The following is a 22880-nucleotide window of genomic DNA, read 5'->3' as shown; positions in this document are numbered from 1 at the left end:
GGAACACTAAAATGGCGGGACACAATGTAACAACAGAATAGATCTCACATATGAACGGGCAATGGTCAGCCCCTGTACTATATAAATACAACCCTTTTAAACCCTCTTGAGCACCCTTTCTTTTAACCCCCTTCCAGAAACGCCAGCCCATGCAAACTTTTTTGACGATGATTACCACCCCTTGTACGCCTGCCTCTGCTGCTTGTGCTCCTGGCCCCTGACCTTCTTTCTCTCCTTCTTCTTCTCCGTCTTCTTCCTCTTGTCCCGGCCGTACTTCTCCGGCTGCGCAATCGCCTCAATCTTGCGCTTGCTCGACCTCTGCTGTCTCCTGTTCCGCACCTCCTCCCTGATGGACAACAGCTGTTTGGTGTACTCGGCCGTGCCAAACTTCTTCTGGAGCGAGTCCATGAGGATCTGCGCCCTCGTCTTGAGCGCCTCGAGCCTAGTCTTGAAAAGCTCGTCCGTCGAGTAGGGCACAGGGATGTTGGGGTCCGTGAGGTTCTGCAGAGGGTAGAGAATCGTCTTGAATGAGGGCTCGAGGTGGTCCTGGGGAACGCGGCGGCAGATGGTCTCCAACACCTCCATGGCGACCGTCTTGGGCGTGATGGCGGTCGACTTGGGCCGGACGTCCTTACGCAGGATGGACGAGAGCTTCCAGAACAAGTACTGCAGATCCTTGCGGTGCTCCTCAATTCTATCCTCTTCCGCCTCGGCTTCGTCGCGGTCGCCGAGAGTATCTGCTTCGGGCACGGTTTGCACCTTGACGGGCAGACGGGGGCCGAGGAAGATCAAGATCTGCTTGATCTCCTCGGCAAGCGCGTCGTCGATCTCTGGTGTTCTCAGGGCGTACAGCGTCAACCTCACGAGCTCCTCCAAGTCCTCGAGCTCGAGGTTCAGACCATGAGATCCTTGGAGTACTTCGCCTGCTTTGCTTGGCTTGCCAGCATAGTCCGCCAGGAACGTGCTCAGTACCTTGGTGGCGCTAAGCTTGACTGAGTTCTCGGGGTGTACGAGGCAGCCGCGGACATCGCTCCAGAGTTCCTTGGACTCGGTAGATAGAAGTCTTGCTGGGTACTTCTCCGTCAGCACCTGAAGGTCGCGAAGAACCGTGTTGAGAAGATCTTCATCGGCAACGCGGATATCGCCTGTACCAACAATCTCTCCAATTTTGGCGAGAACCAACTCCAGCTCCTTCTTGTGCTTAGTCGAGGGCTCCTTGGCTTCGAAGAAGAACCCGAAAGCTTGCAGCGAAAGCTTTGTCACCGCTTGGTTATCCTCCTGCTCAACCCATGATCGGAGCAGCGTCATGAAATTTTGTGTTCTCTCCTTATCAGCCTTGCGGAACATCTCCTTCACCAGTTCCCCGGCAGCCAGACAGCACTTCTCGCTGTCGTCGTTGGCAAGCACCATGACGAGGGGCAAGAAGCAAGTGGAAATGACCTCCTGCACGAAGTCGTCCGCAGACTTCATGAGAAGCAGGTGGACCACCTCCATGACGGACAAGCGGCCGCCTTCGCGGTCGTACGTCAGGTTGGCGACAACGAAGTTGAGCTGCTTCACCCATCGGGCCTTTCTCTGCGGGTAGTCCTTAAGGAACTGGAAGAAAGCACCTCTCGCCAGATCACGCGTATCCTTGTCATCATTCGTGATCATGACGGTGCCGACGTAGTCGAGGGTATCGTAGACGACTGCCGTCTCGATCTTGCGCTCGAGAACAGAGCGCACAAAGTTGAAGGTGACGTGACGGTAGAGAGTCTCTGTGAGGTCGTCCTTGAGCTTGCCGAGGAGCATGTCGATGGCTGCGTCCTTGACGGGGATGTCCTTACGCTCGCGGAGGACAACCGAGAGCAGCTTCAGAGCCGCCTGCGACAGGTCGGTTGTAGTTGAGGTTGACATGGAAATGCTCTTCGTCGCCTCCTTGACTGCGACTTTGAAGAGTTGGATGTCCTCGTTGTTGTTGAAAGGTACCTTGACAAGCACAGTGAGAAGCTTGAAGGCCGCGACCTTGACGTCATCCTCCTCGCCGATGATGGCGTCTCCGAGGATGGGCACAAAGCCACCAATGTTCGCGCCAGTACGCAGGCTTTCGTACTTCTTCCATACCGACCGGAGGATGTCAAAGGTGAACTTGACAAGCTTGAAGGTGTATTTCCCAGCGGTGCCAGAGTTGTCCTTCTTCACGCCCTTCTGGTAGAGGTACTTCTTCAGGCGGAAGTCGATCTTGGGCTGCACCTCTGGCTTCTTGCTTTTGTAAACTTCTTGAATAACCTCGTAGCAGAAGACGAGAGTGTCACGGCTCTCTGCGGCCGGGTTCTGCATCAGACCGGCGGTAATTCTTGCCAGCAGAGTGTCAATCTTGCGGACCAACTTGAGATCCACCTTCTCCATGAGGAGAGATTGCAGAGGGTGGACGAGCACGACAAGCTGGCTGATGGAGGCCGACTTGGCAATCAACTCCATGGAATCCTGACTCTTGCTTGCCTTGACTTCCTTCATCTCACTGATGTAACCTTCGGCATCCTTTTCTTGACCGGTAGCGCCAAAGATGTCGTCAATGATGATCGCAACAATGGCCCGAAGAGTATAGTCGAGATCACCCTGCTGGAACTGAGGAATAACCTTGAGGAGCATCGAGTGTAGGGTATAGGACATGACGTGAAGTTGGTAACCTCGCTTGAGAGCGCCGCGCAATTCCTTCAGGATGAAGCCAAAGTAGGTCGGGCCGAGGACCGATGCGATTTGCACAAGAGTGTCTCTGGCCATCTCACGAGCATCCCAGGATTTACTGCGCAGGATGTGACAGATATCGGTCAGAACACCAGCAAGCTTCTGGCCCATTTCTTCGGACGGCAAAAGCTTGAGAAGCTTGACGATGATGACACCGACGGGTACACGGTAACTGACCTCGGACTCATCCTTCTCGTGGATATGCTTGACCAGAGGAGGGAGGAAGAGGTTATTGATGTCCTTGCTGAGCTTTTCTTGTGTGGGAGTCGTGAGTACAAGTCTCTTGCTGGTAGGCGTGGAGGTTTCTGAATCATCAATCTGCATCGCCTCGACGCCCTTCTCTTCGACTGCGAGAACGAGAGCATCGCAGAACTTGGCAAGCAGTCGAATCACCTGCTTCTGGTTGTTGGGCTTGGACTCGACGTAGCTGATGTACCTCTGCAGAATAACACGGTAATGCTTCCAGTCCAAAGACTGAGCCAAGTTGCCGATCGTGTTGGTCGCCTCAGCACCCAAGCCCTGGTCGTCGCTACCTTCAGCACGGCCAAAGATGAAGTGCTCGAGAAGAGGGATGAAGAACTGGCTCAGATTCTGGCTGCCAAACTCCGAGGTGTCGTTGACAGAGTTCAGCATCTTGATGGCTTCCAGCTGGCGCGCCGTCGCAGGACTGAGAATGTTGAAAAAGAAGGGCAACTCAGACGTCTCCTCTTCCATATCACTGGCCAAGAGCCCCTTCATATCCGCAACAGGCTCCCAGGTTGGCATCTGCGAAAGAATGTAGCCAAAGACTCTCAAGTACTCTCTCCTGACGATGGCAGACTCCTCACGAGCTCCAGTGTAGATAGAAGGCAACAGAATAGTCTTCAGATGGGCTTCGAAGCCGCTCTTGGATGTCTCGTCTGAGCAGGCCGCCACCTCTCTGATGAATTTGCGCAGGGAGTCTGCAGAGTTCGATGCCAGGATACCATATTCCTCGTCGGAGCGGATATAGTAAATCAAGTTGTGCAATAGAGGAAGCCACTGCTTGACATTGAAAGGCGTTTCCGTGTTGGTGATTCGGTTGAAGGCGGCGAGCCGCTTGTCGTAGTCTGGCTCGTCGATACGGTTCGGTGCGAAGGCATTGAGGTCACGGCAGATTTCGGCAATCTCCTGAAGGGTCGTATCCTTCTCGGCCAACACTGTGAGGACGCGGGCCAAAGACTGCCTGTTGTCCCTGTCTTTGAAGTAACTGAAGAGCGAAGACAGGGTCTCGAAGATGGCAATATCAGCAGTCTTCTCTTCCGCTTCCTCGGAGCTAAGAATGGTGATGAATCGCTCCAGAATGAGGAGAATCTTGCCCTTGGCTCTGGGGTTGACTCTTCTCGGAGGCTGATTGAGGAGGAAAGTTGCGATCTTGAGTGTCTCACGCACGTTCGCCGAGGTCTCAACAAGCGGAGAAAGCTCGACAATGGTCTCAATACAAGACTCGAGCAGTTCATTGCTCATGGTTTGCGTCTCCAGCGTCGTAGTGACGGTCTTCAACATCAGCTCCATGTTTGCATCCAGAAGCTCAGTACGAATGAGCTCATTGAACTCGGATTCCACAGCTGGTGCCTCTGCTATCTTGATGAGGTTGCGGATGATGCTGAGGGCGAAAATCTTGACGTTTTCCTTCGCCTTGGGCATCGACACGCACTCGACAACCTTGGGCAGGATCTGGTCGTTGATCGAGATGAAGAGTGCTGCCTTTGGCAGCTGAGACCAAGTCGAGACAAGCTGCATGATGCTAGAAATTGACTGGGCCGTCTCAACGGGGAGCTTCTCGATCCTGGGAGCAACGACCTCGTTGACAATGGGTTCAGAGTATGGTGTCCAGTTGAAATCTTGGGCATTGCGGAACAGTGCAATGAGACACTTGACACCGACAGTCCGAATGGTCTTGAGCAGAGACTCCTGAGATTCCTCGTTCGTTTCCTCCACCTCTTCATCTGACTCGACGGTAGTTGACTCCTTGAGCCGTCGGCATGCAAAAATGAGACAGTACAGAACAGGATTGAGCAGTTTTTCAACGTACGGACCCACGTGCTGCCCCAGCTCATTGATAAGGGGCAGCATCATGTTCATGAAACCAGTCTGCTTGCGAACGGGAAGAATTTCTCGGTCAAACAAATTGGTGCGGAAGCCGGAGTCATCAACGACACGAGCTCCTTTCAGACACCCAATAGCGATGTCCAAGAAGCTGCCTGTATCTTCAACGCTGAGGGTTCTCAAGACGGCCAAACGAGTGGCCTGCAGACCATGTCGACCACTGGAAACACCCTTTTTGGAAATGGTCCGTCCGTACAACAGCCGCAGAAGAACGGGCATAAGCTCTCCGCGATGTTCAGGTTGGATCGTTGATTCACCTTGGAGGAAGACTGTGAGTTCGTTCTTGAATCTGGCTTCATCGAGTAGGTACTCCAGGTTCTCCTGGTAAGGCCGAACGCCCGCTTGCTTCCAGGAGAGGATAGCTTTCAGCGCCAGCTTTTGCACCTCCACATCACCATTTTCCATGAGGTGAAGCAGTGCAGTGTAGACCCTTTCGTGCTGGTAGAGCGCTTTCGGGTTGATGAAGAGAGCGAAAACACCAACCAACGCCTTGCGATCGTAAAGAGACCAGTCTTCACTCTTGACTTCAGCATCCTCATCATCCTGGCTTTCTGACGAGTTGTCTTCATCAACAGCAGCCCAAGACAGGAAAAAGGGTACGAGTTTGCGAGAGCGCTTCTCGGCAAAGTGAGGCATGGCAGTAAGCACCTTCAATGCCTGTGCTCGAGCATTGCCAGCGTGAGCTTCGACAGTCTCCTGCTGCTTGTCAAATGACTGCAGCATGAGATCGATGGCGTTGTTGACAACCTGCTCCACCTCCTCCGCCGTGCTCCAGAGCTCTTGCATGTGCTGGCAGTCAAAATCGGTGATGGCTTGGCGACCCTGTAGTGTGGGCTGACTGAGTGGTCCAGACCATCTTGGAGAAGGTGTCTCTAACCAACTGAACGCGGTCGTCGCAATAGCCTCTTCGCCAGTCTTGGTAGCGCCAACCAACTTCAAAGCTGTGATGGTATCGTCCCATAATGGGGAGAGCTTGACCGTCAGCATGCCGAACATGAAGGAGGGAATTGCCTTCAAGAGCCACGAGTTCTCGCTCAATTGTGAGTAATTTTGTCCAAGTTTGCGAAGATGCATCGCAATATTCCTCAAGCTGGAGGGTTCCAGAGGGGTGTTTCCGATGTCCAGCATAAGAGTGAGACAATGGTGTTCATCGGGAAGTGACTCGAATTGCTGGAGGATCTTGAGAGACGCAAGACGGGGTTCATGCGAAGGTGCCGAGAGGTTTTCGATAAGGGCCTCAACAACCGGATCCTCTTCTGAGCCCTCACTGCTATCACTGCTCTGACGGTCGACGGGAGGCGGTTGGTTTCGTGTGAGCTCGGTGTAGGTGAGATAAGCCTCCAAGAAGCCCACCGAACGGCTGAACCTGGGAAGAGCAGCACGAAGGAGCGGGTCCAAGGCTGGATCGACTGGCCCTGCCGCTTTGCTCATTCGCAGGTACGCGTGGAAACCCTGGCTGATGCTGAAGTGAACCTCGTCTGACGCCAATGTAGTTGAAGGCTTGAGCGCCAGCCTCAGTTTTCGAAGTAAAAGTTCCGCAATCTTCGCATTGGCTGAGGGGTGAACAGTCGTCGAGAACAGAAGATCCAACAAGGCAGAGTACTTTGGCAAGCACCTGTCTCTCCATGTTTGAGGGTCCTTATCATACGCGCCGCGCTCGGGGAAGGGCGTGCTTTCGAGTCGCTCAAACTTCGACACGATCTGGTCCTGCCAGCTGCGCGGGAGGTTGCACGTCTCCTTTGCTCCCGGCGAAGGTAGACTTCCGTTTTGCACCATGCGAGGAAGGAAAACACACAGCATATCTTCGTTTTGACCATCGGACCAGTGACTGACGATGAATCTATTGTCTGGTTAGCTTCAAGGAGCCCAATGGCAGAGTGAAGGCATATATACCTTTGGAAATATGTCTGGAATAGACTTCGGAATCGTGTCGAGTCTAGCTGGGAGAAGTAGGCACAGAAGGGAATGTACCACCTCATGAGCCTCTCCCTCTGGAGTGCATTCATGAAATCCTTCATGCAGGGAATAAGTGCTTCAACCGGCGCTTGATGCCACACAATCGCAGCATTGACGATGACATGTTTCCATACAAGATCCAGCTTATCTTCTGTCACCTCAGGGGCATGTTGTGTCGTAGAGACCAACATGGCAGTCAAGTTTTCAACGAGAACGGGCCAGTTGCTGATGCGGTTTCCGTGACGAACACCCGCTGCTGTGCCAAGAACCCTGATCAGTGGGACAAACTTCCAAGTCTTGCTTGGCTTGGAGTCGTTCAAAGCCGCCTTAACTTGCTCCTGAATCGCCTCGAGAACGTCGGCGAGATCCTTATCGTTCGAGTGGTGGATAATGCTGGTCAAAACACCGCATACCAAGTCGGTCCACGTCGTAGTCTGAGTGAGATCCGCTTCCGTCTCGGGTATCGCCTTGAGGAGAGACACAAATAGGGCCGGTCCGGTCGAGTGAATGGTCTGGCCGGGACCCTTCATGGACTCTGCAAACATGGTCATGAGGCCATCCTGGTACAGCTGGAATGAGCGTTCGCCGACACTGCTCCGGAGATCGTCTCTTGCGTGGCTGACAATCGCGGTGAGGGCGGTCTCTCGGTGACCGGGCGCTGCAGCCTTCTTGATCAAGAAACTCAAAGCTTCGGCGGAGAAACGGGCAATGTGAGGAGGATGACGAGCCCTTCCCAAGAGAGGTGCTACAACATCATATGTTGGTCGCAGATTAGGCACAATTAGCCTAGACAGGTATTTGAACAGGAAAGCCAGCGCTGCGAAGGTCCATTCGATAACGTCGGCGTCTTGCGGCTTGGCGGCAATGGCAACAATAAGATCGAGAGACTTTGCGTAGTACTTTTCGAACCTCGTTCCAATATCATGCGCAAATGCTGTGAGCAGTTCCAGGAGCGGCTCTAACATCTCCTTATCCTGCTTCGCCAGCGCCTCGGCTAACAAGTTGAAGATCTTCTCTTCATGGTGCAGAATCTGGGCCAGCGTCTCGCTCATGTACCATGCTTTCGTCTTGACGTCGTAGAATCCCTTATAGATATTAAGTTCTGACCATTTTTGCAGGCCAGTTCGGAAGTAGGAGGTTGTGGATTCGAGGTCTTCGGCTTCGAGGTCGTGTCGGCGGACTTTTCGCAGAGGATCGAGTGCGTTGAGTTTCGCGATTTTGGCTGCGAATGACTCCCACCGGTGGTTCTTTGAATGGGGAGTCAAGTTCTTGCCCTTTCGGGACTTTGTGATCCGCCCTGATGAAGTGGAAGGCATGTTGGGCGGTTTGACAGGTGTGGTGTGCAAAAACCCGTCGTGATCGCCTCCCAGCTTCACTGCTTGATCGCGAAAAAAAAGTTCCCCGCCAACTCTTCAGAGCTCAGCCAGAAAATTGAACTTTTTTTCTGTCGGCAGAAGGTCGGCCGATTACGATAACTGATAAGACGTATCTTTAATGGGTCTCGTCCAATGGTTGGGCTTGGATATAAAGGGGCCCACATTAGGTACTTTCGTCGCGCGCATCTTTCGGTCGCATCTTCAACTCCAAGCTTCCTCCACCAACAACCTGACCTCCAGCCACACAGCTTCAACCTCTGCACCCAAAGTCTAGAGGCGCAATGGCTGCACCCAAGGTGTACGTATCACACGAGTTGCAAGTGTAGATGCGCAACGTTTGAGACTAATCAAAGCTTTCAGGATCGTTTTGGGAAGCCTCAATGGCTCGCTGACACCTGCCTTCACGAAGCTCGCGACCCTCCACGCCAAGAACAGCTTCAACTTTGCCATTGTCACAGGCAATCTGTTCAGCAGCGAAGACGATACCACTGTCGATTCACTTCTCAACGGTGAACTGAAGGTCCCCCTTCCTGTCTACTTCACTGTCGGCACAGCGCCCCTTCCCCCAAAGATCGTTGCTAAAATCGAAGCCGACGAGGAAATCTGCGAGAACCTCCACTTCCTCGGAAAACGAAGTATCACGAAGACGTCAGAGGGGGTCAGAATTGTCGCACTCGGTGGAAGGCTCGACAAAGATGTGGTCGGAGGGCAATCCAAGGAGCAGCACCTCCCGTTCCACACAGCGGACGATGCGAAGTCGCTGAAGGGTGCAAACAAGGCCGACATCCTACTTACGACCATCTGGCCATCTAGTGTCTGGACAGGATCCAAGGTCGCTCTTACCCCAGAGAACCAGGCAGCGATTGAAAGCACGGCTGAGGTTGCTGAGCTGTGTGCGACCCTGAAGCCGCGATACCACTTCTCGTCTTCACCCACCGAGTTCTTCTACGAGCGAGAGCCTTTCGTGCACCCTCTCGAGGAAGGCGCAGAGGATGCGGCTGTCACTCGCTTCATATCGATGGCCCCCTATGGGAACGCAGCCAAGGCGAAGGCGCTATATGCATTCACAATCAGCCTTAACGAGACCAACGTCGAGAAACCCGCCAACTCTACTTTCACGCCCTTCAGCCAGAGAAAGCCAAAGAGGCGGGCGCAGGATGAGGGCTCCTACAGCCGCTTCGCCAACGGAGACGACGATGGCCGCCATCACCGCCGCGGAAATAAGCGCCGACGTCAGTCGCCTCCTCCCGGGCCGGACCGGTGCTTCTTCTGCTTGAGCAACCCCAACCTCGATACCCACATGGTCTGCACCATTGGCGAAGACAGCTATCTTGCTACTGCCAAGGGCCCTCTAGCCACATCCCAGACCTTTGAGGAGCACGGTATCAACTTCCCTGGCCACGTCATCATCACGCCTCTCGCGCATACACCAACCGTTCACTCGTCTGGCGTCGAGAGCTATACCCCTGAGGAGGCGGAGAAGACCCACAAGGAGATGACCCGTTTCCGCGAGGCCCTCCAGGCCATGGTATCGGCCAAGTCGAACCGCAAGCTGGGTGCCATCACCTGGGAAATCAGCCGCGGTCGCAACATTCACGCTCACTGGCAGTTCCACCCTATTCCCGCGGACTTTGTCTACAAGGGTCTTGCCGAGGCCGGCTTCCGGGTTGAGGCCGAGAACCTCAAGTACCCCGAGTTTGAGAGCCGCGAGATCTCGTTCGAGGACCAGGCCGACTTTGGCGACTACTTCCGCATCTGGATCTGGGCAGACGACGGCGAAGACAGAATTAAGGGTTCTAGTCTCGTGATGAAGCTCGATCCCAACATGCGCTTCGATCTGCAGTATCCGCGTAAGGTTGTCGCGAAGCTCCTCGGTCTCGAGAAGCGTTTTGTCTGGCAGGACTGCACGCAGACTAAGGAGGAAGAGGAGAAGGACGTGGCAGCTCTCCGCGAGGCTTTCAAGGAGTGGGATTTTGCGCTTCAGTGAGGCGCGCGGCACATCTAGCGGCGATATTGAGGGCGTTTGGCAAGTTTGAGCATGATTACATCATTACATCATTTTCCTGGCATGGCATTTGGCATGGGTGGCGTTTGGGGGATACCCAGGTAACCTGCATATCTTTGCTATACAAGCAGGCCAGCAGTGGGAAAAGATTATCATTTGGCTTTTCAAAGTACTTTTTTTTTTTCACGAGCGGAGGCATATCACAAGGAGCAGATCTATCCATGGCTTCTTTCGAACCGGGGATACTGGGGAAAGCTACGTTGCTTCATCGCTTAGGGGCTACGTTGGACCTTCATAGACAGGCGAGTTAGGCCTCAAAAAGTTTTTCTGAATCGTTTTCATCATTCTTGATCTCTGGTCAAATTTCATCTCTGCTCATTTCGCCGAGGCATGTGGTTCGAGTCGTGGATCCCATCGCGGGTCCCATCACGGATCCCAATTCCATTCAAATCATCTTCCGAATCTGAGATGAAGCCAACGATGCAACGATGCAACGATGCAACACAGCAACATAGCAACCGTAATGCCTCGTTAGAAACCCCCACAAAAACAGCTTTTCCCATCATGAAAAAGAACAAAACATGCGCAAGCACGGCAAAGGCGCCCTCGACGCCCGAATAAGCTTCTCCCTTGCTTGCCGCCACAAATGGACCCCTGATTTGTCTACATACTATCCATCTTAGGCAAAACTATCCACACGTGCAGGTGTCAGAGCCTCTTCGGGACACACTCGCAAGGGAGACTGAGACCAAGACCTTTTGACTTGGGCCCATTTCCTCTCACCGTTTGCCACTTTTCCCCATTCTCGAGATTCTAACCCCGGACGGGAAAAGATTCAAGACAATAGTGACATGCCACTGAGATGGCCAAGGCCATTTTGCCTTCCCGAAACGCAAAGAAATGGCCTTCTCAGCGGCAAATCACCTTTATACGCGGAACTACATCACGAAGTTCACACACTAGACTTTCCAGAATCCATAGCAAAAGTAGTGGAAACAGCACCTAGTCTCCGAGCTATACGGCTCAAGATTTTCACAAGAAAGAAAAGGACTCAGCTGAGATGTGACTACCCATAATCTGAGAGATGACAACAGAAAGCCGAATCACAACTATTGACATTCTCTCGCCGTATCCCCCAACGACGCTCACCTACCCACCTACTCCAACTGCCCACCTCAAGATTGGTGATTACGGCATCTCCCACCTCTGAGACAAAGTCTCGCCCAGGGAAGAATGTAGACCCCAACGGAAGTGGCTGAACTCTCTCTGACGAAATTTGGCTCGCTTGACTCGCTTGCATCGTTCATCCTAAAAGAGAGAGAAAAAAAAGCCACTGACGAACCACCACGCAAGGGAGAGAGAGAGAGCGCGGCTCAAAAAAACAAGCCACAAAAGAGCCCCGAACCCGAGCCCAACAACCAAAAACAAACAGCCCCAGCGTGTCCGGACCGAAACGTCTTTCTTCTTTCCGTCCTTCTTGAACCCCTTCGGTGAGCTTTCCTATTCGGGAAGCACAAGTCAAAAACCTTTGGTGCTCTGGCGGCTCTCAGGTTCAGTCGGTGGTGTGAGATGATCTGGCCTTGTCTTTTTTGGGGCTACTTCTCACCTAGCACGTGTCTTTGGTAAGGTAAAGTAGATGTTCTCTCCCCCGACGCCGAGTCCGTAGAACAAACGAAAAGGGACAAAGAGAATGGCGCTGAAACCACACCAAAAAAGCTGTTGAGCGGCTGGCTTGTAAAGTTTCTCTAGAGCCTACATAGTTACCTTTGCCCCATATGGCTTCAAACAATAGTACCCGCACACAAACGCACAATACATACGCTCATCTTACCCCGGCGCCAGAAACGTGTCTGCCCGCCTCTAACTCTAGGCTACTCTCTAGGCTACTCTACTGCTGCCGTCGCCCATCGTTGGACGGGACGCTACTCTTCTTTAATAGATGGCCTGTCACCATCCATTCTTCTCTCTTTGTCTATCGAGAACGAAGAAGCCGGTGAGGGATTTGTGATGAACAAGGGGGGAGAACTTATCCCTCTGCAACTCCGACTCGTGCGCGCCAACTCTCGACCATGACACGACACGTTCGCAAAAACCCGGGCCGGAAACGGCAACACGCCGCGTGGTTATTTGAGTTGGATACTTCACCAGGTAAGGACGCCTTCGCACGCACCATACTCATTATCTTGTATGGAGTCTATTCATCTCTTTGAATTCCCATGTAGCGAACATCACAATAGAGAAGGGGAACAAAAGGCCCGTAACCTTGAGCTCCGGACTCGGTCAAGTGACTAGTCCCTCTCCTCTCCTGGAATTGGAATCTGCCCAAGAATGCTCCAATAAGACCCTTCCTCTCCATCCCCCAATGGGGAAAAAACAAATTGTACCAATGAACGGATTTAGCATGCCTCCTCAGCAGTCAAAGAAAGGACCGTTAGGCCTGTATCACCGCTCGCTCGCGTGCTCGCGTGCTTACGCCCACCCTTCCCTACTACCCCCAAAGAAAAGCCACATCTTGACATTCTCATCCAAATAAAGCAACAGACGTTAGGCTGATGGGACATTGAGGCTGGCGGGAGAGTACGAAGTAAGGGGGGGGGGGGGGGGGGGGGAGGAGGAAAAAAAGGCCCCCCCCCCACCCCCCCCACCCCAACACCAACCCCATACGCCCCTAAAAAAAAAACAAGGGCGGGGGGGGGGGGGGGGGGGGGGGGGGGGGGGGGGGGGGGGGGGGGGGGGGGGGGGGGGGGGGGGGGGGGGGGGGAGGAAGAGAACAAAGCCACCCCTCCCACCCTTCCACGCTAGAACATTCGGCAGAACAACCCAAACATCTTGACCTTCAGCCCCCTCTTACCTATCCCACCTAACCTCACCACACACGAGACAGGCAAAGCCCGAAACAACCCCAAAGTCCAAAGACTCTAACAATAGACCCTCAGGTCCCAAACGCCAAAACGGGGAGAATAACAAATACATACGGAAGAAAGAGAGAGAGAGAGAGAGAGAGAGAGAGAGATCCTAGCGCGGAGGCTACGTATGAACTAAGGAGTAAACTCCGACCCTAGCTTCGGGAGATGAAGAGGGGACCGAGCAACAAACAGATCAAGGCGTGCGAGGCTCTCACTTGCATCATAACCGATCCGACAAACCCCAATCACTCACAACTCATCATTCCATCGGGCCTTGCTCAGGGAAGAACGGAAGGGGGGCGATAGGACCGAGTTCGATACCACCGTCATCTGCCACCTGCCAAATCTCACCGTCCATCTACAGTCTAGACAAGGGTTGAAGCCTAAAGGGAGAACAAAACAAAAACCACAATGTCACAAAAGACCTCGCTTCGGTTCGAAGAAAAAGAACACCAGTCAAAGCTGACGTTGAATCGTGAAACTCAAGTAGCCCATACGGGTCTCGCGGTCACGGGAGCTTCCCTGCACAGTAGACTATAGGGAACGGATAGAGCCTCAATACGAAGTCTAAAAAGACACATTCGTGGGGGACGGGCCCCCGAGTTTCGAAACACCCCATAATCCACAGTTCGGGACGAACCAGAACAACCACAAAACCTCGGACCTCAAAAGTTTCGCACAGACGATCCAGCCATCAGCCGGTGCGATCTCAACGGCTTGAGGTGTTCATCGGGAATGGCTCAGACAGACGCGCTCGCGCACAACATGTAGACAAGCACGCGCTCGCGCGCGCGCATACCATCACAGCCGCGCCTTGAGCACGTGTCTCACGAGTCCAAGCAATGACGAGCGTGTTTTTTTGTTTGTGTGTATTTTCATTCAATTGTTATGAGCTAGCCCACAATGATCCGACCATGGACCATTGGTGTTTGGTTGGCAATTTTTGGTCTTTGCATCGCCAGTACTGTACAGAAAGAGGCAATGGATTCACCCATGCCGGTATTGCACCAATCCAGCTTCCAAGCTTGCAGTGCTATCTCCCCCATTGGCCAATGTTACAAGGCATTCCCAAGCAACTGCTTTTCATCCACTGTACTAGCTTCTCCGCTCTTTGCATGCGTTCTTTCGCAGCTACTCCTACAATATACACAAGGAGGTGGAGTCCTCCCTAAAGCTCAACCATCGGAAGAAAAAAGAGGTCCGTGGGGCTTCTGTTTTGAAAAAATGTAAAGGGAATGGGGTGTCGAGAGGTCTGTGAGTGCCATCCGATGACAAGGATGTCGGGTATCCGGCGTTTGGATAGAAAGGTGTGTGGTATCAGGTGAAGATGGTCAATGGACCGAGTTGAGCACAAAGGAAAAAGGGTCCGCCGATGGAGGGATGGTCCGAGAAATAATACTCCGAAAATATGTGGAGATTCCGACAGAAGAGCAGACAGACCGAGACGTCATACTGAAATGCTCCCGCGTTTGAAATCTGTGGAGACAGACAAGCGGTGGTGGTGGTGTTGTTGTTGTCGTTTGTTTGTTGGTATATGTGTGTTTGGTTGAGGACCATCCTCCTCGGCGGGATGCAGAAGTCTTTGACAAAGGAAAAAGAAACAAAAAAAACCAAGGACAATGCTGTAAAATGCCGACAGGGAGCCACCCCAAGATGCCAGATCCAAAGTGGACTCCGTACAACCATATCAAGGCGATGCGGGGACAAATATGCCAAATGCGTCTAATGCCGGGTTGCTGGTTTTGTTGTATGTTCAAGTTGCAGAACGAGGCTCATAACGAAGTTCTATTAGCGTAACAATTGAGGTCATCGCGGCCGTGAGCGTTGCGTTAGCTGCTGTGTAGTCCGGATTGGTAAGGGTGGAAATATAGGCAGTCGAATCGAATAGGGGTTCGTTGAACATGTGCAGGAAGAGACGCGAAAAACATCGACAATCAGGCTGCTGTGGTTCGCCCTATTAGGGATGTCGAGCAGACAGTCGACAAAACAATGGACAGCTTCGAAGTCTGCGGAGACCTCGAATTCCCCCCCTTGCCAAGCAAGGAGATCTCACCCCTCCACTATGTGCAGCAGACAGTGGGTGTGAGAGGGGCGCAAAAAGATGTATGTGCTAGTAAGACGCCATGCGTCGTGCATGGCATCGCTCGCCGAGGATTGGAGAGTTGCCAATCATGGCGATGGGATCTTGCCGGAAGCTGATGCTGGGTCTGAGGCCACTGGGGCGCGCTGGAGCTGTGGGTGATTGGTCGACGCAAGAGTCGCGCGAGCCAAAGGCGAACGTTTGCGCTCTGCCGAAGCCCTTGCGAGGGTTCTTGAGGCGGCCAAGTTCGCGTTCGCAGGTGCGCTGGTGAGCCTCATCCGACATTTCCACGTAGTTTTGGGGATAGCAACGGCAAGGGTGCTCGGCGTAGAAGCCGCTGTATCCTCCTTCAAGAATATACACGTCAGGGTATGTGAGTCGCGGGTAGTGCTCGGCGTTGACAGTCCTGTCCTCGGAGCGGATATGGCGAGCCATCATGGGGGCGCGGTGCGCCGAGTATTCGCAGTGGAAGATGAGGATTGTTCTTCCTTGCATGGGGTGTTGGATCAGCTGGGAGGCGAGGAGGTCCTTGCTGTTGTAGTTGACAGCTCCGTCAATGTGTCCTCCGTCGTACTCGTACTCGAAACGGCAGTCAATGATCATCTTCTGGTCGAACTTGTCACTGTACTTTCCGTCCAAGAGATCAATCATGGTGGCCTTTGTTATCCGCGGAATGGTATCCGTGGGGTCATCGGCGAGGAAGTGAGGCAGGATGGGCTCCTGGACATCATCGGCATCCATGCTGGTAACAGACTCTGGGGTGGTGGGCGAGGAGTCGCCGCCTTCTGACTTTGCCTTGGCAACATCGCCAGGGTGCTCAAACATGCTCAAAGAGCGACGGAACTGCTTGCGGGGACGCATAAAGGGATTTGAAGGGCGACGGCTGTGACCGTTGCCAAAAGGGCTGTTGCGGTTACCAGAGAGGCTGGAGAATTGAGGACGAGGACGAACGGCACCAGGCACGGCAGGAGTAGGGCTATTCGCAGTCTGAGGTCGTCGTTCTTGAGGAGGTGATGTAGCATCGAAGCATTCTCCCAGGGACATTGCGCTGTTCATATGCGTCAAGCGATTCTCACCAAATCGGAAAGTGGGGAGCTGGGTGTCTGTGTTGGAACGGCCGGGAACGCCACTAGTCGAGTAGCCTTTCATCCGAGTCAAGGAGGGCCGGCGCAAAGCTGGCTTTCTCCGTCTGCCCCCTGAGTTAGACGCGACCCCTTGAGCTAGGAGGAATGTGGCAATCAAACTTACTCGGCTGCCAGTGGCTTGGGTGGCTCCAACGACGCCTGCCGAGGAATGGGGGCTGGCGAATCCAACATCATCTCGTCGTCCTCGCCGGTTGGGGTTGATCCCGGGGTCGGTGACGTTATCGCGATCTGGGTCATGAACGGGAGCTTGTGCGGCAACGGCGAGACATCCATCAAATCGTGGGCAGGTGACGATTCGGGCAGAGGAGGCGTAGTCACGTATTCTGGTCTCACATCAGCTTCCTAGTCCCATTTCCTCTCTTTTGTGCTTGCAACCCATAGAAGAACGTACCGTAGGAATCCGCGTCACCCATCATGTTTGACGTGAACAAGGCACGACGAGGTGTGGGGAACTTGGGACTAGACAGAACGTTGTTAGTTGACGGTTTTCCAGACTGAATGTATTGGATGCACGTCATCGTACCTCGCCTCGGTATCCAGACGGAAGTTTTGTGAGAGGTCGGCGGCCAAACTAGCAGCGGGCGAGGAACCGTGAATGTCCTTGACATTGAAGTAGTTGTCGGGCCTGTGAAGGTGTTCGCGCAGACTGATGGGTACGGCACCAGCGAAGGTGTTGGGGCGAGGGCGGAAAAGATCCTTATTTCCCCAAGAAGGAACTGCCATGGGACGGTGCATAGCCGCCAATGGTGATGAAGCCTCCATGATTGTGGTGTGTGGTTGTCGGGACCCGATCGTGGGAAGCGAAAGTATTTATTGCGGGTGGTGATGGGTGTTAGTGGTGTCTCTTTTTGTTTCTTTGGTGTGAGTGCTGCGTCCAAGACGATACTCGATATGTCGTGACGAAAAAAAGAGGGACGGTCGTTAAGAAGAGGCCGCAATAAGCGAATGTTGCAGCAAATCCCAAGATGAATATCTGTTTTAGTCGTTTCCACTCAATGGAGAGGGAACAAGACGTCGCGACGAGTATGAATCAGAGGGCGGTGGTGATGCAAGCTGTAGAGAGAGGCTTCTTCGATCTCGAATCGAGCGTCGATGTTGGCTTGATGGGATTTCGTGGCGGCGGGGGTTTTTCGAGAGGGCGCGTGCAGCAATGCAGCTGAGATGGAGAAAAAAGACTGGCCGTTCGTTATTGCGTCGGTGCAAGCAACATTTGAATACCCGAGGAATGAAATAAAATGCGTCCTATTTCTCCTTGATTCATGAAACGTATTTTTCTTCCTCCCAGAGAATATCGGTCGAGGTCGAAGTCGATATCGAAGTCGAGATCGAGGTCGTTGGCGGCGTCTCTAACTGGGGGGGAGAGAGAGGCGAGAGAGGCCGGCGGTCCACGATGGGGGCCTTGGGTGGTTGCAAGGGGAACAAAGGTGGGCGGATAATCGTAGGTGGGAGGGAGGCGCCTTTTGCATGCAACTTCCTTCTCGAACAAAAGAGCAGAGAAAGAGCGCACCGAAGAGACTGACCGAATCCTTAGTGCCGGAGCAGGAGCAAAGGCAAATGCGGATGCGGTGCGGGAGCTGCAGTGCGGCGTCGGTGTTGAAGGTGCGTTTCGGAGGCTACGACCCTTTTTTAGTTCTTTGCTCGAGCTACGCTTTTTCGGTGGCCGAGCAGGAAGGGATGCTGCAGTGATGCAAGGACGCAGATTGCAGTGAGTGAGTGAGTGAGAGAGAGAGAGACTGGCTTTGCTGGTTGGTACTGAGTAGCGACACAGAGAGAGAGAGAAAAGATCCGAGTGTACAGCAGTAGCACCGGACAAGCAATGACAAGAGAAACGAGTGCAATGCCTTTGGGTTATCTAGTGCTGGCGCAGGGACGGGGAAGAAAAAACGTCAAGTAGTTTCTTCCAAGCGTCTAGCCTTCTTCTTCTTGGATTCCTCTTTTGCTTGTGCTTCTCTTGTTTCCTCTTTCGGCTTCGTTCTCGTCCGTCTGCTTCTTCTTCTTCTTCTTGTTCTTCCTGATTACCCACAATGCCCAACGGGGGAAAAGCAGTAACAGACGCAGAAAAGAGCAATCAAACGAGAAAGACGGAAAATTAGAAATAAGAGTCGTGAGTTGAGTTTTTTGCTGGTTGAGTGTGTGGACTGGCCAACAGAAAGGGCGGCGTCGAGTTACGATATTGGTCGTCGACGACAGTTATGCGATACGATGGGAGGACGATTATAGTGTGGTAGTCCGTGGGCGTGAGATGTTGGTGGTGTGTAGTAGGATTTTGGGTGCACGTTGAGTACGATAAGTTGTAGAGAATGGCTGGACCTGGAGACCTGGGCACCTAGGGATGATTCCTGAACTGAACCTCTCTGATGGACCTAAGAATAAAGGTATCCGTAACTCTCTAAACCTACCGTACCGTCGGACCGTTGGTGGTTATGGTCGGGGATGAAGGGGGGAAAGAAGAGAGAGAGGGAGGGAAGAGGTCGGAAGAAAGAGGAGACTAGAGGTTTTTGAATGAAGGTGTGGTGTGTGTGTGTGTGGTTGACTGGTCGTGGTGAGCAAAGTATGGATATGGATATGGATATGGATATGGATTTGGGATGGGATGGGAACTGGGTGTGTGTCTTGTCTCTCTCTCTCTCTGCCACTCTCTGGAACCATGGACCATGGATCAAGGTGTGTAGTGTATGGATGGTGTGCGTGAGAGGTGTGGTGTGCAGCAACCATGAGGTGTGTGTGACGGGATTGGGACAGGATGGGATGGGATACCTGGGATGGGGATGGGGATGGGGGATGGGACAAGAAGCAGCAACCAAGCAACCAGAAGCAGGAACCAGGCCTCTCTGGGAGTCAGGATAGGATGGGATGGGATGGGATGGAACCAAGGCAGACGCCGCACACAGCAACGGTGCTATGTACCACCACTACCACCAGTCTACCACTGCTACTTTGCGTAGCCGACTAGGTAGGAAGAGTGTACGGAGTATCAGCGACCAGACAGACAGCCGCCAGACAACGACGACGACGACAACGGGAGCGAGCGAAGAGAGAGGGTGTGTGGATGGAAACCTGAACCAGGTCCAGGAAGGCAACTCGACGGGGTGGATTGAGACTTGACCGGGATGGGGGATGTCACTGTCAGTTGTTGCTAGCCCAGGATGGTCAAGATGGATGGGAACTTGGGAAGACTGGAGCTGGACGAGCTGGAACAGGAACCACCAGCAACGAGACAGGAACGGGTACAAGATGACATGCCGGGACTAAGCATTCAGACCAGCAACGACAATGTACAATATCAACTTACTGTGTAGGTACTCCGTACACCAAGAGAGAGTGACACAGAGAGAGGGCGAGACATCATACATACGCACAGCATAGCAGTCACGCACAGCACACTGCAGCCGCCGACGATATCCCTCCACTCTTTCTGCTCCTCCTACGCAACCTCAATCTCAGTACAATGTACTTTTATACAGACAACAATTCTATACTATGAATTGTCTCCATGGCTCGCCTCGTCTCGCTTCTTGCCTTGCCTTCCTTTCCCTGCTCCAGGTACGGAGCATCTGGCCTTACGACATTGGATGCCATGTCTGATGCTGGACTTTCTCTCTGAGCAACCAGTGCCAGAACCAGGTACAAACCCCCAGCCAAGGGCCATCAGCTCCAGAACCTCACACTCGAACAGGGAAGCGCCAAACGGGGGGGACCAGCCCAGACTACGGATACCTTACGTAGTACGGCGTAGTGAAGCCAAGGTGCGGATAAGGTAGAGAGAAACGACCAAGGGGGCGGTACATGGCTGTCTGTACGTACCTGGCTGTGAGGTGTGCTGCAACGAGTACGTATCTGACAGCCAGTACGTACCCTTCTTCGTGATGGGACATTCCCCCCTTCGTCGTGGAGCCTCCTTGGTGATCTTCCTCTCTCTCTCACTGCGCGTAACTTCTGGTGCGATGCCCACCCAACCGCGACTTGAAAGTCAACTTTGAACTTGGTTGTCAGGGGAGATTTGGTTGCTGCTGCAGCTACTGCAGGACTTGCAGCTGCATCAGAGCTTCTGGGTGGACGGCGACGACAGGGAGTGTGTATGCACCAGATGGAGATGGAGATGCAGATGCAGACAAAAGATGCAGATGGATGGGGCCCGGGTGTCTCTCTCTGCCTTGCCTCCAGGCTCTGTGGCTCTCTTGCTTGCTTCCCACCGTTTACCAGTTGCAGCAATCTGGGCTTGAACCTTTTCCCTCTCAGTCTCCGAGGTGGTGTCTGGTGTCTGTGTGGTGTATGTCTCTCGCTCTATCTCGACTTGTCTCTGAACTGTCACTGAGTAAATGATACTGCAGCCAACTTGCATCGATGCTGCTGCACAACGTACACTAACTCGCCTTCACTCACTGCCATTGGACGTAAGCAACATGGCATGACCCTGTAGGTCTTTCGTCTGCGGTCCTTCTCTGGGACTTTGCTGGCCATTTACACAGGGCCATTCCTGGTAATACATCCGCACCTTATTCTAGCGTGCCTTTTTTTCCAGTCTTTTCCTCGTACCCTTTCCCCCCCACTTTACACGTTGCCAAGGCACAATGTGTGCGTGTGTGTGTGTGTGTGTGTGTGTGGTCATTGAGCTGAGAATATCTTGCTTTCTCTCCCGTTGCCCTGCGTTCCCTGGTTCTCTTCTTCGGCTGAAGCATCAATCGATTGTCAGTCTTCCAGAATAAAAACAAATGGTCGGACGGCAGAAGCTTCCAAGGCAGAGGCAGAGGCAAGAGAACGACCCGAGCCAAAGAGCACGTGGCTCGAGGTACGTACCTGGGAAGCAGGGCAGGGCAGGGAAAAGGAAGACTTTCTCACCTAAGATTCCTTCCAGCTCGTCGGTGCCTTACCTTGCGTCAAGGTAGAAAAGCCGCGAGCGGGCATAACTAAGGTAATGCGCAACAGCAAAAAGGTTATCTGTGCTGTGCAGCAAACCAGCAGAATCGTGCCAATCGCACCAAATTCCGTCTTGTCTTAGCCAATGCGCTTCGAGCTTTGCCCGTGTGGTGCCCTTGGATCCGATGCACAGCACAAGCAGCTGGAGCCAGCACAAGCATTTTCATCCAGCAGCAAGTCATGGCCCCCCAAAAGCAGGTACGAGTAATTCCTCATCTCGCCGCCATGCTGAGATTGGAGAAGACTGGTCACCGATGCTCCGTACCTTACCACATCTGCGAAGAATACACACAGGTATCCGTCCCGTCCACATGTCTCTTGCAGTCACACACCCCCAAATCCACCCAGCATTACCGACATGAACCACGCCCGCGCCCACATTCGCCCTGTCTTCCCGCGAGGTACTTGACGCCGTACGTGACGCCGTATGAATACCAACGCTGTAATTGGGTCTCGCACCCTCCCAGCTAGGGACCCTTCAGGGGCGGAAGAACTGAATTCGACTCCACGAACATCCTCCGACGACTCAGGCGCCCAACAACGCCGTTGCGGCGTACAGGGGGCCCCTACTTTGGCACCAATCCCCTGGGGAACTTTCCCCCCTTACAGGCGGTTGCCGCAACAATTGACGGATTTACAGCGGCTTCGCCTGAATGTTCCATCACCCCACTGATGGCCGCTGGCGGCTTGCCCTGGAGCGTCGAGTTCATGCTCTATCGGTTGAGGCGTCAGGGGCATGAGGGGCTCTCTCCATCTTCCCATCCGCCCTAAACGTGAGCAACCCTTCACTGGGGACTGGCGTGCTTGCTGGCGTGCTGGGCTTCCCGTCTGGTCGCTAGGAAGTTTTAGGGCCCGACGCAGTGTGCACGTACTCTACTCGGTACGCCGTAGCCCGTTGACTCGGTAGTATCGGTAGCGCCAAAAGGGTTAACATGTTTGATACGGAGAAGCGCGAGGCCTTTCGTGGTCTGGTCTTGGTCTTGTTCTCCAGTTATCGGAGGCGGTCTCCAGAAAGCTCGAGTCTGGAAGTGGTTCTCGTGCTCAGTCGTCACCCACCTGACCGGCCATGTTTCTGTCTGGCGTTAGATTGGAAACTCCCCGAGAAGAGATTTTGATGTTCTGTCCGCAACTTGGTCTGTGGGCAACATAGCATACCGTCCCAGAGTCCCCGAGTCCCTCAACAGAGGCCCGCGGGGTGGTCTGTGGTGTGCGGTGCAGCCGTGGACTGGAGCACCCGGAGCTGGTCGCTGGGCAGCTTTCGGAACGGGATCCAGTAAACTCGCCATCAAACCAGTGTCACGTTGGATGTTGGACCCGTCGACCCGTTGCGGACTTGCGGTTGCTGCAGCATCTTGAGGCTAAAGGTATTCGTAACCCGGACCGTAGTGATGGTCTTACATGATACGGATACCAAGCGTCGAGAAAACCCTTTCTGATCCCCGCTGTTTCCCATGGTAGTGAGGCGGAAGAGAAGGAAAAGAACGGGTTGCCCAGTGGAAGGGTCTCGTAGCCCGGTGATCCGTCTGCAGGGAGAGAGAAAATTGAAGAGAAGAAAAAACCGTGCAGCGGACCCGGCGCCGACCCAGATGCTACAGCCTGCGGGGCCTGTGAGGAAAGTGCGGAGTGACGGGAGGTGAGGTA

The 22880-nt window shown here is 53.5% G+C and overlaps 5 protein-coding genes across 5 annotated transcripts; 2 read left to right on the top strand and 3 right to left on the bottom strand.

The window, feature by feature from the left end:
- Positions 1-171: 171 nt before the first annotated feature.
- CABS01_02261 (down-regulated in metastasis) lies at positions 172-8126 on the bottom strand (the record flags this gene model as incomplete). Its single annotated transcript, XM_060535639.1, has 2 exons — positions 172-6694; positions 6748-8126. The coding sequence occupies 2 exons, from the start codon at positions 8124-8126 to the stop codon at positions 172-174; spliced, it is 7902 nt and encodes a 2633-aa protein (XP_060395944.1).
- Positions 8127-8467: 341 nt separating this feature from the next.
- CABS01_02260 (uncharacterized protein) lies at positions 8468-10173 on the top strand (the record flags this gene model as incomplete). The annotated part of the gene is made up of 2 exons (XM_060535638.1): positions 8468-8484; positions 8547-10173. 2 exons carry the CDS (start codon positions 8468-8470, stop codon positions 10171-10173), a joined length of 1644 nt encoding a protein of 547 aa, XP_060395943.1.
- A 3905-nt stretch (positions 10174-14078) lies between these two features.
- On the top strand, positions 14079-14327 carry CABS01_02259 (uncharacterized protein; the record flags this gene model as incomplete). The annotated part of the gene is made up of 1 exon (XM_060535637.1): positions 14079-14327. The coding sequence occupies one exon, from the start codon at positions 14079-14081 to the stop codon at positions 14325-14327; it is 249 nt and encodes an 82-aa protein (XP_060395942.1).
- An 87-nt stretch (positions 14328-14414) lies between these two features.
- Positions 14415-14783, bottom strand: CABS01_02258 (uncharacterized protein; the record flags this gene model as incomplete). Its single annotated transcript, XM_060535636.1, has 1 exon — positions 14415-14783. The coding sequence occupies one exon, from the start codon at positions 14781-14783 to the stop codon at positions 14415-14417; it is 369 nt and encodes a 122-aa protein (XP_060395941.1).
- A 424-nt stretch (positions 14784-15207) lies between these two features.
- Positions 15208-17084, bottom strand: CABS01_02257 (rhodanese-like domain-containing protein; the record flags this gene model as incomplete). Its single annotated transcript, XM_060535635.1, has 4 exons — positions 15208-16366; positions 16426-16645; positions 16714-16781; positions 16846-17084. The coding sequence occupies 4 exons, from the start codon at positions 17082-17084 to the stop codon at positions 15208-15210; spliced, it is 1686 nt and encodes a 561-aa protein (XP_060395940.1).
- Between the last annotated feature and the right edge of the window lie 5796 nt (positions 17085-22880).

This window comes from Colletotrichum abscissum (genome assembly GCF_030869225.1).
Source record: "Colletotrichum abscissum strain IMI 504890 chromosome Unknown Scaffold_4.1, whole genome shotgun sequence".
Lineage (NCBI taxonomy): Eukaryota > Fungi > Ascomycota > Sordariomycetes > Glomerellales > Glomerellaceae > Colletotrichum > Colletotrichum abscissum.
This window is presented reverse-complemented; position numbering and strand designations above follow the sequence as displayed.